The sequence below is a fragment of the Xyrauchen texanus genome, chromosome 1, assembly GCF_025860055.1.
Source record: "Xyrauchen texanus isolate HMW12.3.18 chromosome 1, RBS_HiC_50CHRs, whole genome shotgun sequence".
NCBI lineage: Eukaryota > Metazoa > Chordata > Actinopteri > Cypriniformes > Catostomidae > Xyrauchen > Xyrauchen texanus.
Window position 1 is genome coordinate 6,005,274 of NC_068276.1, and position 17,033 is coordinate 6,022,306.

The following is a 17,033-nucleotide window of genomic DNA, read 5'->3' on the forward strand; positions in this document are numbered from 1 at the left end:
ATTTTTTTCAGAATTTCACAACAAAAGTTTATTTCCATTTTATCATCAAAACGGTCTAAATAAATTAATTAATTACAATTTTAAGGTTTTCATCATTAAAGTGCATTTATACAGAACCTCACAACACAAACCAAAATGCAACATTGGAGTTATTTTTATCAAATAAAGTGCTGCATAAAAGAGCATCACAGATGTGAGATATTGCTTAAATATACTACAATTACTACTGATTTATTATTATTATTAGTGTTAGTAGTATTATAACTATACAGTATTGATATACCGTATTTCTGTCGTACTTTTTTCAATATTTTTAGCTTTTATTTTGGCAGACACTTTTATTTTGGAGAGATTTCCTTTACGTTTCTGAGTGTTTATGACAGTAGCTTCTCACTTCCGTAAAAGCCGGTCTCTATGTGACCCAATGTGATTATTAAACCGCAAAAGGTTGATATACACTCACCTAAAGGATTATTAGGAACACCTGTTCAATTTCTCATTAATGCAATTATCTAATCAACCAACCACATGGCAGTTACTTCAATGCATTTAGGGGTGTGGTCCTGGTCAAGACAATCTCCTGAACTCCAAACTGAATGTCAGAATGGGAAAGAAAGCTGATTTAAGCAATTTTGAGCGTGGCATGGTTGTTGGTGCCAGACGGGCCGGTCTGAGTATTTCACAATCTGCTCAGTTACTGGGATTTTCACACACAACCATTTCTAGGGTTTACAAAGAATGGTGTGAAAAGGAAAAACATCCAGTATGCGGCAGTCCTGTGGGCTGAAAATGCCTTGTTGATGCTAGAGGTCAGAGGAGAATGGGCCGACTGATTCAAGCTGATAGAAGAGCAACTTTGCCTGAAATAACCACTCGTTACAACCGAGGTATGCAGCAAAGCATTTGTGAAGCCACAACACGCACAACCTTGAGGCGGATGGGCTACAACAGCAGAAGACCCCACCGGGTACCACTAATCTCCACTACAAATAGGAAAAAGAGGCTACAATTTGCAAGAGCTCACCAAAATTGGACAGTTGAAGACTGGAAAAATGTTGCCTGGTCTGATGAGTCTCGATTACTGTTGAGACATTCAGATGGTAGAGTCAGAATTTGGCGTAAACAGAATGAGAACATGGATCCATCATGCCTTGTTACCACTGTGCAGGCTGGTGGTGGTGGTGTAATGGTGTGGGGGATGTTTGCTTGGCACACTTTAGGCCCCTTAGTGCCAATTGGGCATCGTTTAAATGCCACGGCCTACCTGAGCATTGTTCTGACCATGTCCATCCGTTTATGGCCACCATGTACCCATCCTCTGATGGCTACTTCCAGCAGGATAATGCACCATGTCACAAAGCTCGAATCATTTCAAATTGGTTTCTTGAACATGACAATGAGTTCACTGTACTAAAATGGCCCCCACAGTCACCAGATCTCAACCCAATAGAGCATCTTTGGGATGTGGTGGAACGGGAGCTTCGTGCACTGGATGTGCATCCCACAAATCTCCATCAACTGCAAGATGCTATCCTATCAATATGGGCCAACATTTCTAAAGAATGCTTTCAGCACCTTGTTGAATCAATGCCATGTAGAATTAAGGCAGTTCTGAAGGCGAAAGGGGGTCAAACACAGTATTAGTATGGTGTTCCTAATAATCCTTTAGGTGAGTGTATAATTTTATAAATATGTAGTCTATATATGCATAGAGCGCAATGCTCATGATGGCGTTTGTGTGTATGAGTCAAGAAGCTCTAAAAGCACATCACATTTACAAGGGCTCACATATGAAGCGCACAGCACATGCAGACTATATTTATCTCATTAAAATCATTGTGGTTCAACAATCACGATAGGACATAATGTGATTTTCATTTGTGTGCTAAACGCAATGTCATTCATATGTCAGATGGTATCGGATTTTGGTTTCTGAGCATTTTTACGAGCACGGGAACAAGTAGTGTGGTATCAGAGCTGATTCCAATACCAGTATCATTATCAGGACATCCCTACTCTCAATAACCTCTGCGTTCCCTCACAACATTTTTTTACTTCCCTCTCAATTATTTTTTGTTCACTTGCAAAACCTTAATCCAACCTGTTACAAAAATAAACCATGGTTTTAATACAGTAACAATAGTTGAATGGTATTAGTAACTATGAAATTTACCAGGTTATCCTATTGATACGCAATCGCCCGCATGCGGTAGTGACGTCACTCTGCTTACATTTTATATATAATTTACCGTCTATAAATGTAATTAATGTTAACAAATTATAAATCTTTTCAAAGGTCTAAGGGTTCAACATTGATATCCGATCTCTGTTTCACAATAGCAATGCTCCAGAAACAGAAATGTAGTTATTTGTGCCAGGAGTATAAATGAAATCATGCAATATCAAAACGGGACTTCATACATTTGTTATGAAATCGCGATCACCAGATGAATCCAGTTCACCACACTTGGGTCAATTGTCCATGACAAGCGTTCATTGGAAAACATCCAATAGCACTTTTTGTCCAGAAAAGTGATAAATCTGAGAAATATTGATATATTCTCCATTGTTTACATGAGATCTCACCTGAAATAGTTACCCTTTTTCATCGCTCTTAAACAAACTTTGCAATCTGAGCAGCATTCATGTTGTAAATCTGTATATGATCTTATATATTAGAGACTCATAAACAAAAAGAGCCTTTCTCCAAGTCTAATTTTAAAAATGCGGTGTAGTTTTATTCATAATAGTCGAGCAGTGCCGTCAGATTTAGTGTCATCTTGAAAGGCAGAGCCTTCATTTTACTCTGTATGCCTCCAGCGAATTTACAGAGAATAAAGCTGCAGGAATCTCATTTTTTGTGAGATCAGCTTCAAATTTGAAACGTAACTTCTTTAGGCTTGTGTCTTTGAGAACATTGTATTTCTGGGTTGTCTTGGCACTTTTATTATTGTTTTTATAGATTATAAATACATGTTCAGCTCAAAATATTTTCATTACTATAAACTTCAGCTTCTCTAACTTAAAAAAATAACAACATACATTAATTCTGAAACTTGGGAAATAAAGCCCAAAGTGTCTTCTTTCAAAAGATACTACAACTGCATCCATACTCCAAAGGGTCCAGAAAATACAACCATTTAAGTTGAGGTATTTCATTTTCATGGTTTGTGCTCAAAAAAGGGGTGCGTATTTATCTACAGCAACTATAAATTAAAATGTATATTTATAGTAAAACCATATTATTAATAGAGGAAAACCAGATCTATGGTAATAAAATTTAAATAATATAGCCCCTAACCAAAAAAAAGTTGGTTTCTACAGTTTTACTATAGTAAATTACAGTTAATTTGTGCTACAACTATGTTTTTTTTTAAACCATGGTCATATTACATTTGGAATATTTACAAGGGAACATTTTCCCCCAACTTTCCTCAGTAAAAAAGTAGCTTGATTTGCTGGAATCTGGTATTCCCCCACATTAAAAGTGGCGACACAGTCAAAAAAACTGTGGGTGGCACTGACAAGTCACGAGAACCAATGGCATGGCAAACAGAGTTTAAGTGGCATTTTTTGTGGTATACACAACATTTGTAGTCAATTTCGGACATTTGCACAGTGGAACATTTTCAGTTAAAAACCTTTTAAATTTCAGTTCCTCACACAAAGCTATCGAAGTATGACTTCAGAGGACGGGGAATCCAGCGCACTATTTGTACAGAGTTTGACAAACCCAGTCCCCATGAACTGTTATGCTATAGAGCAGCCAGGATATGATTACAAATTCCACTTCCACGGAATAAAGAAAGTCATGCGGGTTTGAAAATAAAAGAGCTCCAGAAAACGATGACAGATTCTCCATTTTTGTGTAAATTCTACCCTTTATTCACGGCAAAAACACGAGCGGATGAGATCTCCACAGACTCTTCATTTAGCGAAGAGTTAAATCAAAATGCTCCTCCAGCAAAAGGAAGCAATGGGTTTATTTGCTAATCAGAGGCGAGAAACAGACAACAAAGTAAGATGATGTTGTGCTGTCGCAGGCTCTACAATCACTTTATCGTGTCTTGCGTATCAGTAGTCTATGCTCTCTTCTCACATAATAAAATAATTCACCACAAATGAATATTTCATGTCATTTATTTACTCATTTTGGAAGTAGCCATCTAATATAGGATAATATGGAATCAGCTGCTCATTATCACATAAAAGAAACTGCTTGTGTACAAGTCTATGGTATGCTACCAATTAGGTAAGTAAATGTGTCTTTGTGTGTGTTCTTTAAACCTTCTGGTTGATGATGTTGACCCATGTGGAGGTGCAGTTGCTGAGATCGGGCCCCAGTTGGTCCCACAGTCCCTCAGGCCCCTGACAGGTAAACACAGCAGTCCCTGCAAAGAGAAATAAGATGTTAGCGTCACTTACAACACCTTAAGTGTGATGAAGTACACCTGTGGTTAACCTGCTAAGACACCAGTGTGAACTTGAGGGGAACTGGCTTCATAAATCCACATCAGCTCAAGCGATATTTGTTTTTATATGTGCCACTGTTGCATGTCACCTGGTTGGGACACTCTTACTGGAATATAAACACACACATAAGCAGTCGCAAACGGCTGTTTTCATTAGAGAGCGTCGAATTATGCAGTTCAGTGGCTGTAGGGATGCGCTAACTTCCTGTGACGGCGATAACATCACTGAGAGTGCGAGGTTTAAATACGGCCAGATGCAGAAATGTGTGTGTGTGGATTGAAACACTGGAACTGTGTGCGTTTTTGTTCCCAGGAGTGTATGGTTAAAGGTCAACTAAATCTCAGAGGCAGACGTTTCATTCGCGGGATGTCTAATTGGAAGAATAGAAGGGAAAAAGTAATTCTCTTACACTCGAACGACTAAATCAGCGGTCAGGTACAATCAGCACAACACTTTCAAAAGTATATATATATATATATATATATATATATATATATATATATATATATATATATACAACAATCAGCCACAACATTAAAACCATCTGCCTAATATTGTGTAGGTCCCCCTCGTGCCGCCAAAGCAGCACAAACCCGCATTTCAGAATAGCATTCTATTCTATCCTTCTCACCACAATTGTACAGAGCGGTTATCTGAGTTACCGTAGACTTTGTCAGTTTGAACCAATCTGGCCATTCTCTGTTGACCTCATCAACAAGATATTTCCATCCACAGAACTGCCTCTCAATGGATGGTTTTATGTTTTTGGCACCATTCTGAGTAAATTCTAGAGACTGTTGTGGCATTCAACTGATCACAAAGTATAGTCAGGACATTACTGATATAAAAAACAGCACCATCACTATTTAAAAATGTCATTTTCATTATCAAATCTAGACATGCACCATTTCCAGCAGCCATCACTCCAACACCTTATCATTGAGTAATCATACTAAATTGCTAATTTGGTACTAGAAAATCACTTGCCGTTATATCAAACACTGCTGAAAGCTATTTGATTCATTAAATGAAGCTTAACATTGTCTTTGTGTTTGTTTTGGAGTTGCCACAGTATTCAATAGACTGGCATGTCTTAAGGTCAATATTATGTCAAAAATGGCAAAGAAACAGCTTTTTCTAAAAACTCATCAGTCAGTCATTGTTTTGAGGAATGAAGGATATACAATGCTTGAAATGACCAAAGAACTGAAGATTTCATATAAAGGTGTACACTACAGTCATTAAAGACCAAGGACAACTAACTCTAACAAGGACAGAAAGAGATGTGGAATTTCAGATGTACAACTAAACAAGAGGATAAGAACATCAGAGTCTAGTTTGAGAAATAGACGCCTCACATGTCCTCAGCTGACAGCTTCATTGAATTCTACCCGCTAATCCCCAGTTTCATGTACAACAGTAAAGAGAAGAATCAGGGGTGCAGGACTTATGGGAAGAATTACAAAGAAAAAGCCACTTGGGGAAAGACCGAATTCTCCAAAACAGTTGGTCAAGAATATGAGCGTATTTCAAATCAGCAGTAAAATATATCAACACTGATATCATAAATGGTGCTTCTTTAGCTCAGATTATGCTAAAAAACTACATTTTCCCATCTTGTCAAGCTAATGTGCATGTGCATTATCGGGTTGACTGACAGGTGATATCTGTAGCTAAAAGGTGGTTGGCTCTTTTATAGTACCTGTAAGGCAAGCCTTCCTTTTCTGCATCACTTGACCATTGGACATTCCAATTTCTCCCATTAATTCTAATAGAAGTGGCTCATCTCTGATAAACAGTCTCTGCCTTGGCATTGTGTTCCAAAAAATAGGTGACGCAAGAGACTAGGATTGCCAACCGTCACGTATTTTTTACCACAAAATCATACTGCCCATCTTTGACCTACAGACCAGTTTGCAATTAAGTTCATCACTCTATTCGAGGTAGATTTAAGGGCTGTTCTCACAGAATACATTTTTGCGTGCGTCTGTCTGCACTTTTTAAGGTAGTTCATGTTCAAATTGTGGTTGCGTCACGTTTCACTCGTGTCCAGCATCTCGCACCCTAAATGCTGCATTTTGTAGGATGCTGTGTATAGTTTATTGTAGTTTGAAACCTTGAAATACACATCTCAAGACCCCTGTATTGTTGTCTGTACAGCTGGAGATGCCCTGACTGCCCCCTGCTGACTGAGACTCGCAAAAACATAGAGGTTCTTGCACCGATGGTAAGAGAGTTCCTAATTACGATCAAGCGGTATGATTAGATGCATTGTTTTTTAAATACATTTTTTATAATTATACATTTAATTAATACAATTTTGAACAAATTAATGCACTTAATCAACAGCCTTAATTCTTTTGACAAAATTTTGCCTTCCTTGTTCATTTTTATTTTTATTGTCACAACAATGACTACTTTCAGACAAGGTTCACATCTCAGCCGCCTCTAAAGCTAGTGGCTAGGGTGGTTTAAACCTATATTTTTAAGAATACTTCTCTGTTCAAGGGATCTGGTATCTGGGTTTCTGCGAATATGACGAGTGTAACTCAGAGTCACAGCCAGAGGACTAATCCACCAACTGCTCCAGTCTGCCGCTTCAAAAATTTCAAGAACAAACAGCTAGTCATGAACGTGCTGCCAATCACCCTGAAACCATGGAAACCCTGCCAGTCTGCAGTCCCCCACCACCAGAGAACGGACAGGAGGAGTTTAAATGCTTTGATATGAGCAGGAGTCAAAGAGAGAAATGAAGGGGAAACTAGAGCAAGAGAGATGAAAGAAGAGATGGATGAGAGAGAGTGCGTATGGAGGAAGTTTGCGAGCAATGTTTCGTTTTTAGCAATGCTGCAGTGGCTTGTTTGATGCGTGTGCTGCATATATGTTTTCACACTCGTTATTTCTGCTCACACTGAGTGCCTGATTCACATCCACAGACTCAATAACAGTGTTGTGAAGCAACTTTAAAGCTGAAGCTTGCCAAACTTTCAGAATTTTAAAGGAATATTTCACCCAAAAATGAAAACTATCTCATCGTTTACTCACCCTAACGCCATCCCAACACTCAAGAACATGGGCGTACCAGACCATCTGACTGGTCTCATCAGAAATCTATATGGTAAACAAGAAGCAACCGTCCGAATGGCACATGGAAACACCGAATGGTTCAGAGTGGAACGAGGCGTCAGACAAGGCTGCATCCTGTCACCTTTCTTGTTCAACTTGTACGCTTAAATAACTTTCAGAAATGATGGACTGGACAAGGTCAAAGAAGGGATAAAAATTGGAGGCCGAAACGTGAACAATTTACGGTATGCGGATGACACTACCTTGATAGCGGTCACTGAAGAAGGAATGAAGAACCTACTGCGGACAGTTAAAAGAGAGAGCCAGGAAATGGGACTGTTGCTGAACTTCAAGAAGACCGAGGTGATGACCAATGAAAATTACGATTGACGAACCCTTGACCTGGATGGAGACGAAATTGAGGTTATCAACGACTTCAGCCTACTTGGATCAATGATCAACACGAAGGCAACGACCCTTGAAGAAGTGAAACGAAGAACAGCCATGGGAAAATCAACGATGAAATCATTGGACAGAATTTTCAAATCGAAGGACATTTCTTTGCCCACAAAGACACGACTCGTTCACAGTCTCATCTTCCCCATTTTAACATATGGCAGCGAGAGCTGGACAGTCAAGAAACAAGAACAGAAAAGAATCGACGCCTTCGAAATGTGGTGCTGGAGACGAATCCTGTCGATACCATGGACAGCCAGATGGACAAACAGATCTATATTGGAGCAAATCAAACCGGACATGTCTCTCGAAGCAAGGATCACCAAACTACTTTGGACACATTGTACGAACAGATCACTCACTGGAGTAGGACGTTATGATGGGACGCATCGAAGGAACAAGAAGAAGAGGAAGACCAGCAACCCGATTGCTCGACACTATCAAGACAACAACGGAGAAGACCTTGCCCCAACTTATCCAACTGGAACATGATCGATCTTCCTACAGATTGTTCATCCATCAAGTCGCCATGGCTCGGAATCGAGCATAGGGTCTTTAACTAACTAATGCCATCCCAGATGTGTATGACTTTCTTTCCTTCGTAGAACAAAAACACAGTTTTTAAGAAAAATAATCTCAATATTTAAGTACTTTTTTACTATAAATGTTCCTTGTTGCCCAGTAGATGGCGATATACAATCTGAATCACCACAAACAAAAGAAGAATGTTGAAGTAAAAGTGAAAGTAGAGATTTGTAGTAAAAAAAGGACTTGAATATTGAATTTTCATTTGTGGGTGAACTATTCCTTTAATATACTGGATAAAATATTACATGCAATGTTTTAAAATGGAAATCGCATGAGAACATTTTCTCTTATCACAATCAAGTGAACATGGGGCGAAGTTCCGAATACCTATTTCGGTAATATTTGTCAGGTAATAGGGGCATTTTCTGAGGATAATTCCAAAACCATTCTAGGTTTATGTTTTGTTCAAACATCTAACCATATGAACAACATTAATAAAGAAAACCCCAAAAATACACCTAAATAGACATCTAGTCGTATCAGTTAAGCATCACAGGCTTAAGTCCACCCTGTTATACCCTATCTCCACTGCTAGCGACACAATAAACTAGAACACTCCCTTTATAATCAACATAACTGCAGTGTAGACACACAGTGGTCTTACCGATGGTTCCAGGTGGGCAAGGTTGCTTGGCGATGAGCCCCTGTCGTGTTTTGGGCCAGGTGAGGGTGGGGTCAATGATGGGGCTGCAGTATTCGATGGCGACGTTAGGCAGAACAGAGGAGGGGTCCGAGCGTGTGGTGGCCTCAGGTACTGCGCCCCCCGCAAGCTTGCGAACCGACGTAGTGCTGCGTGTGACCATTGTCGTTGAGGAAGGTGATTTGGTAGTGGTTGTTGTAGTGGTGGTGGTTGTAGTGGAGGTGGTTGCTATGGTAACAGTGACGGGCCGTGTTGTGGTCCGAGTCGTGGTGGTGTCCATTAAGACATCCCCTGAGGATGACGATTCTGAAACCACAAATATTTAGTCATACATATGCTGGAAAAACAATTCATTGGCTCAACAAATATAACATATGAAAACAACTTTTACTCAGAAATTTACATATCGTAAACAACCTGTATCCTTTTTAGCTTTGCTTAATTTGCTAACGTGTACAACAGAAAATATCAATTATTAGGTGAAATTAGAGTAATATGGTGATTGTAAATTCTTTGAAATTCGTTGGCTTAAAAATCCCTAAAATTATTATTTTAAGTATTACTAACTCAAATGATTATGTACAGAACTGAGGTTGTAGGGAATACCCATAAAGCCCTTGCGCTTGAATAATTTAAGCATGTTTGTTTGGTCAAAAGGAACTTGAGGCATTTATCTAGTTGTTATTAAGAATTCATAGAGATGTTAGCTCTTTTTTAGTATTATTGCTATTGTTTTACTGTATTTAGTTGAGCGTTACCGCAAAGACCTAGTGCGTGTGGAGGCTTCACGCTATTCTCCGCAGCATCCATGCACAACTTACCACATGCCCCACTGAGAGCGAGAACCACATTATAGCAACCATGAGGAGGTTAACCCAGGGGCAAAAATTTCATAAAAATGTTGGGGTGGACAATAAACATAACAATTCTCAAGAGCAATTTTTGAAGGGGACACCAAGGGGTTTTTTGTTGTTGCCCCATTTGCATTTGTATTATTTTATTTCTTAAACAATTATTTTAAGAATATGTCATTATATTATTTACAATACACATTTTTAATCGGGTCCTTCAGAGAATTCAGAGACTGCTGTCTGGAACATTACAAATGGAACCTGGGAAATGTCTTGCAATCACTCTAGTCACTTCTTTATCCTTTTCCACTTATCATCTTATTTCTTTGAAAACCTGTGATTGCACAGGCAATTCCTCTGATACATACTTGCACACGAAATCACCCAAATCAAAATCAAATTAAAGGAAAAGTTCACTCAGAAAATCCAAATTCTTTCATAATTTACGCACCTTTGTCTTTCCAATATAACTTTTTTTCATGGAACACAAACCGTTATGAATAGTTGTTTATAGTTGAATGTCCAAGCTGCTCATTTCCAATACAATATAAGCATAAAGTGACCATAAAAGTTGTCCACACAACTCATTCTACAGTTTCTAAAGACACCTGAAGGTTTTATGAGATAAACAGACTGAAAATGATTCGCTTAAGAGCTCTCAAATATAATTTGTCTTCGTGTATATTTAGATTTACTGAGTGAAGACGTTGTTTTTGTGTTTGCCATGTACTTCCGTCAATCATTTTTTATATTACAGAAGTCTGCAACTTATCAGCATCGATTACTGATCAGCACATTGTTTTCTTGATATGTTTTTAAGGCATCGATACGTTAAAATTAGGCGACATTTAAATTACAAGCTTAATTTGTGTGCTTTCCAATTCACTGAGAGTTGGTCTTCCATTTAATGTAGACTGGCGTAACAGTTTTGGGAGACCACGAATCATTTACTGTACTTTATACTGAAGGTCATGTCGATGTGGTGCAGTTGGCAGTCCAACGTTCACCATTTGCGTCATTGTCTGCCCAGATACAAGTTGTATTATTACATTTAGGTTGTTGATATAAATGATTAATCTCACACATATTTGAGTGAGGTAATTAACCCATTAGTAAAGTTCATTGTACATGAACTTTAGCTCATTCTGCTCAAGTGGGAAAATCCCCAAGATACTATAAATGCATCATTTGAATCTTTTTAGATTTTTTATTCTTAAAAATGAACTTTTCGGCATCTCTCTACAAAGTGCATACATTTGAAAACGCTGTCTTCGCATTGTGGTGTGGACAGGAGAGGAGGATATACAGGTGAAACACAAAAAATTAGAATATCGTGCAAAAGTTCATTAATTTCAGTAATTCAACTTAAAAGGTGAAACTAATATATTATATAGACTCATTACAAGCAAAGTAAGATATTTCAAGCCTTTATTTGATATAATTTTGATGATTATGGCTTACAGCTTATGAAAACCCCAAATTCAGAATCTCAGAAAATTAGAATATTACATGAAACCAATAAAAAAAAGGATTTTAAATACAGAAATGTCGGCCCTCTGAAAAGTATAATCATGCATATGTGCTCAGTACTTGGTTTGGGCCCTTTTGCATTAATTACTGCCTCAATGCGGCGTGGCATGAATGCTATCAGCCTGTGGCACTGCTGAGGTGTTATGGAAGACCAAGATGCTTCAATAGCGGCCTTCAGCTCTTCTGCATTGTTTGGTCTCATGTCTCTCATCTTTCTCTTGGCAATGCCCCATAGATTCTCTATGGGGTTCAGGTCAAGCGAGTTTGCTGGCCAATCAAGCACAGTAATACCATGGTCATTGAACCAGGTTTTGGTACTTTGTGCAGTGTGGGCAGGTGCCAAGTCCTGCTGGAAAATGAAGTCAGCATCTCCATAAAGCTTGTCTGCTGAAGGAAGCATGAAGTGCTCTAAAATGTCCCGGTAGACGGCTGCGTTGACTCTGGACTTAATAAAGCACAGTGGACCAACACCAGCCGATGACATGGCTCCCCAAACCAACACAGACTGTGGAAACTTCACACTGGACTTCAAGCATCTTGGATTGTGTGCCTCTCCATTCTTCCTCCAGACTCTGGGACCTTGGTTTCCAAATGAGATGCAAAATTTGCTCTCATCAGAGAAGAGGACTTTGGACCACTGAGCAACAGACCAGTTCTTTTTTTCTTTAGCCCAGGTAAGACGTTTGACATTTGAAGCCCATGTCCAGGACCCGTCTGTGTGTGGTGGCTCTTGATGCAGTAACTCCAGCCTCAGTCCACTCCTTGTGAAGCTCCCCACACATTTGAATGGCCTTTTCCTGACAATCCTCTCCAGGCTACAGTCATCCCTGCTGCTTGTGCACCTTTTTCTTCCACACTTTTCCCTTCCACTTAACTTTCTATTAATGTGCTTTGATACAGCACTTTGAGAACATCCAACTTCTTTTGCAATTACCTTTTGAGGCTTTCCCTCCTTGTGGAGGGTGTCAATGATGGTTTTCTGCACAACTGTCAGGTCAGCAGTCTTCCCCATGATTGTGAATTCAACTGAACCAGACTGAGAGACCATTTAAAGGCTCAGGAACCCTTTGCAGGTGTTTAGCTGATTAGAGTGTGACACTTTGAGCCTACAATACTGAACCTTTTCACAATATTCTAATTTTCTGAGATTCTGAATTTGGGGTTTTCATAAGCTGTAAGCCATAATCATCAAAATTATATCAAATAAAGGCTTGAAATATTTTACTTTGCTTGTAATGAGTCTATATAATATATTAGTTTCACCTTTTAAGTTGAATTACTGAAATTAATGAACTTTTGCACGATATTCAAATTTTTCGAGTTTCACCTGTATATGAAAACGATGATTTGTTGACATGTGACAACAACCAAATCCAATCAACCAAACAATCAAGATGGCGGCCTGTGTTATAGCGGGGCTGTTGTGCCTGATATCCACGTTGAGAGTGTTGTTAAAGATAACCCCTACAAAAATTGAGAGTTCATGGCAAACTTGCCACAAATTCGCCACAGATCATTTTCACATGCAAATGAGCTTTCCAGCAAACTTGTGGCAAATTGTCCATTGTTGCCAAAGGTTTACTGGAGGTTCACCAGTACCGGTGTGGAGCTGCAAACCTTTGACAAACATTAGTGGCGAGTCACAAGCTCATTTGCATGTGAAAATACCAAGTGGCAAATTTGCGGCACGTTTGTGGCAAGTTTGCAGTTAGTTTCGATTTTTTGTAAGGGAAAGGTTACTTTGTACAACCTTCACAAAGCATACCTTCAAAGGTGACGGGAAGTTTACCCTTACAAAAATCGAGAGTTCATTGCAAATTTGCCGCAAATTCGCCACAGAACATTTTCACATGCAAATAAACTTTGCGACAAACTTGTGGCAAATTGTCCATTGTGGCCAAAGGTTTGCCAGAGGTTGACCACTACCTGTGAAGAGCTGCAAACTTCTGGCAAACATTTGTGGTAAACCACAAGCTCATTTGAATATGAAAATAATGAGTAGCAAATTTGCAGAAAGTTTGTGGCTAGTTTATATTTTTTGTAAGGCTAGTACTCAGAATTGGTATTTAGAGATGGGACATAAGGACAACTGTGTTTCAGACCGTACATGGAATGGCATTTTCAGATGTATCTGGATTATTGTTGAAAGATTTGATGCCACTAACCCGAGAAACTTGGATCCAGTTACTAGTTCTTCCTTAAAAGAGCTCAGAATAGCACTCTAGTACCCGATCCCTGTAAACGAAAACTCTGTTTCCAGGCAGACTGATCAAAACTGTGCAGCCCAACTTCCAGAGGCCGCATTTTAATTCATGTCATCTGAAAAGAGCTTGTGATTTTCACAGGTGTTTTGTGTGCAATACGCATCAGGCATTCAGTGAGTAGACTGCAAATGAAACAAGTCTCAGAATTAACCGCCTTTATCTCTCAGGAAACATCAAAACTTGAATTAACACAATCTGTCTGTAAATCTGTCAATTCTCCTAAAATTGTTCTGTCTTTCCCCCTCCCAGTCATTCTCAAACAATGCTAACATTTTAAAACGCTACGTAGGCCATTATCAGGATCGATGGCAGACGCCACTTATGCGACAACGTTCCGCAGCAATAGTTCCCGTCTTAGACACTGCGCTATTACACTCATTTTGAAGTGCTCTTCCTGTCATAATTATCTCCCATTCCTCTCCTCAGCACCAAAGAAAATTAAGAGAAGTTTCTCCGCCTGTCAGAACTAGCTCATTACTCTGAATTGTCTCTATTCTCACGTCTTATCAGAGTGAGCGAGAACTGGCTCAGCTCATTCACGTCTGGCAAAGAGATGAAGCATCTCTTTCACTGCTCATTCGCAGACATTTTTATTTTTTAATTAACGTTTGGACAGGTTTCACAGCTACCATCATGACTGGTTACGTGTCAAACATGCTCTTACACACAAACACACACACACACACACACACACACACACACACACACACACACACACACACACACACACACACTAGGTGCTAGGAAGCCAATGGATCCTCAATGATAAAGAACAAGAAATATTATTAAATATTCACATCCAGGTTCATTTGAGGTACTAGTTCTACTAGCACTAGTTTGGTATGTATGGTTGATGTAAACTTTGTTTTCCTGCAAACCGCACCCGAGACCTTTTAAGAAAGTGGTCTGGGGTACGGTTATGCAAACTTTGGTATGGTTCCCTGCTGATATGAACGCAATTGTCCTAAATCATGGAAGTGAACCAATATTGATGACGTATAATTTGGATCTTGCCGTGCCCTTGCAAAAAACCTAAACTTGCCACAAATTTTCCACAAGTTTTCCACTCATTATTTTCAAATGCAAATGAGCTTGTGATTCGCTGCAAATGTTTGACAGATGTTTGCCGCAATGCTCATTTGCATGTCAAAATTATCAGTGGCGAACTTTTGGCAAGTTTGCGGCAAATTTGCCATGAACTCTTGACTTTGTAAGGGTGCTCTTGGTTGTAATTATTAAGGTATAATGCATTTCTCACACTTACCGTTTCCAAATAAATCACAATAAATCTTAGCTCTCATTCTTCACATCTCTTGCAATAAAGGTAGACCGATATATCGGTGTGACAGGGCTGAGGACGGGACCGGGTCATGGTTTTACACACCCGGCCTGAGAGAACGAGGGAGGAATGTGACAGGGCGGAGGGCGGTGCCGGGTCGTGATTTTACACACCCGGTCCCTTATCAGGTTAATCAATCCTCCGAGTGGGATAAAGGCGGACTGCGGAAGGTAGTGCGACAGAGAGAGAGAGCGTTTATGGGTAGCTGTCCGTCATATGTGTGTGTTTGTGTCTTTTGGTGTATTTTTCATTAAACTATTATTTATATTGTCAACCTGGTTCTCGCCTCCTCCTTTCCAATGAACTGCTTTACACTGGTGCCAAAAACCCGGGAAGAAGGAGGGATATGTCATAGTGGAGTTCTCGGCGCTACCATCCACCCCAATGGAGCAGCCGCAGCCATCTACCAGGGGGCGGAGAAGCCCGGCCGCCTGGAAGCAGAGGAACGACCACCTAACGCGAGGGGAGAAGGGGCTCCTAACCGACCGCCTGGAGCAGAGGAGACTCCTACCAGGCGCCGACCGCGAGCGGGGAGGGACTCACTGCCGACCACCTGGAGCGGGAGAACCGCTGCCAGGGACGGGGGAGACCCCTTCTGTTCCCTGAGAACGCGGCGGGGCATTCCGTCCATCAGGGGCTGGAGGATTGCCTCTGATCCACCCGGGGAGGCACGGCTGTCATCCGTTAGAGAGCGCAGGAGTGGCCGAGGACCAAGCAACGGTCTATCGGAGAACTGGTAAGTGTTTTTTTTTCCTTTCTTTCTCTCTCTCCTCCCTCTCACTGCTGCTCCGCATTGGCTTTTATCCCCCCTGATAAGGGGCCGGGTGTGTAAAATCATGACCCGGCCCCGCCCTCCGCCCTGTCACAATCGGTTTTACCGATTAATTGTGCCAATACTTGCTGTTTGGAACTATTGTTATCGTCTAAACTCTAGATAGATTGATGATAGATTGCAAACTTTTGTGGCGAATCACAAGCTCATTTGCATGTGAAAATAACGAGTGGCAAATTTGTGGCAAGTTTGCAGTTAGTTTCGATTTTTTGTAAGCGAAAGGTTACTTTGTACAACATTCACATAGCATTCCATCAAAGGTGACGGGAAGTTTACCCTTACAAAAATCAAGAGTTCATGGCAAATTTGCCACCGAAAATTTACACATACAAATAAACTTTGCGGCAAATTGAGGTAAATTGTCCATTGTTGCAAAAGTTTTGCCGGAGGTTCACTACGTCTGGTGAAGAGCTGCAAACTTCTGGAAAACATTGCGGTGAACCACAAGCTCATTTGCATGTGAAAATAACGAGCACCAGATTTTTGTGTAGATAGTTGTTGTATGGAACTATCGTTATCAGTGGCCTCTAGAAGTGAAATAAAAACAATCATTAACTTGGTAAATACTGACATACAGTATATAGCATTTCAATGGAGCCACATCGCCGTCATTTCAAAACAAGAACATTCAAGTTTACATTCCTGAAATATGTAAGTGTATTTCGGGTTTGCTCATAGTCATGCGTTAAGCTCCAAATCTTAATTTTTTCTAGATATTAGTGGGATTTTTGTTGCACAATAAACTTTGTAGCCTCTTTGTCTGTGCCCTTCATAGTAAGGAAAGGCTAATGAAGTAAATTTATTTTTACATTCTATAAATCGGTCTAAAAACTATCGGCTGATTAATCGGTTATCTGCACAGTTATCGGTAAAATCCATTATATCGGTCCTGTACCTTGCAACGCATCTGCGGGCCCACAGCAGACAAATGCTAACATACTTCACATCTTTATACATTCAATGCATCCGCAGCAGACATATGCAAGTGTGGTTC

General features: G+C 39.9%; 1 protein-coding gene across 21 annotated transcripts in view; it reads right to left on the bottom strand.

The window, feature by feature from the left end:
- The window catches only part of LOC127639549 (adhesion G protein-coupled receptor L3-like), a 296,527-nt gene that overhangs the window by 77,099 nt on the left and 202,395 nt on the right, over positions 1 to 17,033 (bottom strand). For all 21 annotated transcript variants that reach the window (XM_052123117.1, XM_052122957.1, XM_052123044.1 and 18 more), the window contains 2 exons: positions 9,188 to 9,529; positions 4,288 to 4,391 (listed from right to left, as the gene is read on the bottom strand). In XM_052123117.1, the coding sequence (XP_051979077.1) occupies positions 4,288 to 4,391; positions 9,188 to 9,529 (446 nt within the window). The remainder of the gene's footprint in view (positions 1 to 4,287; positions 4,392 to 9,187; positions 9,530 to 17,033) is intronic.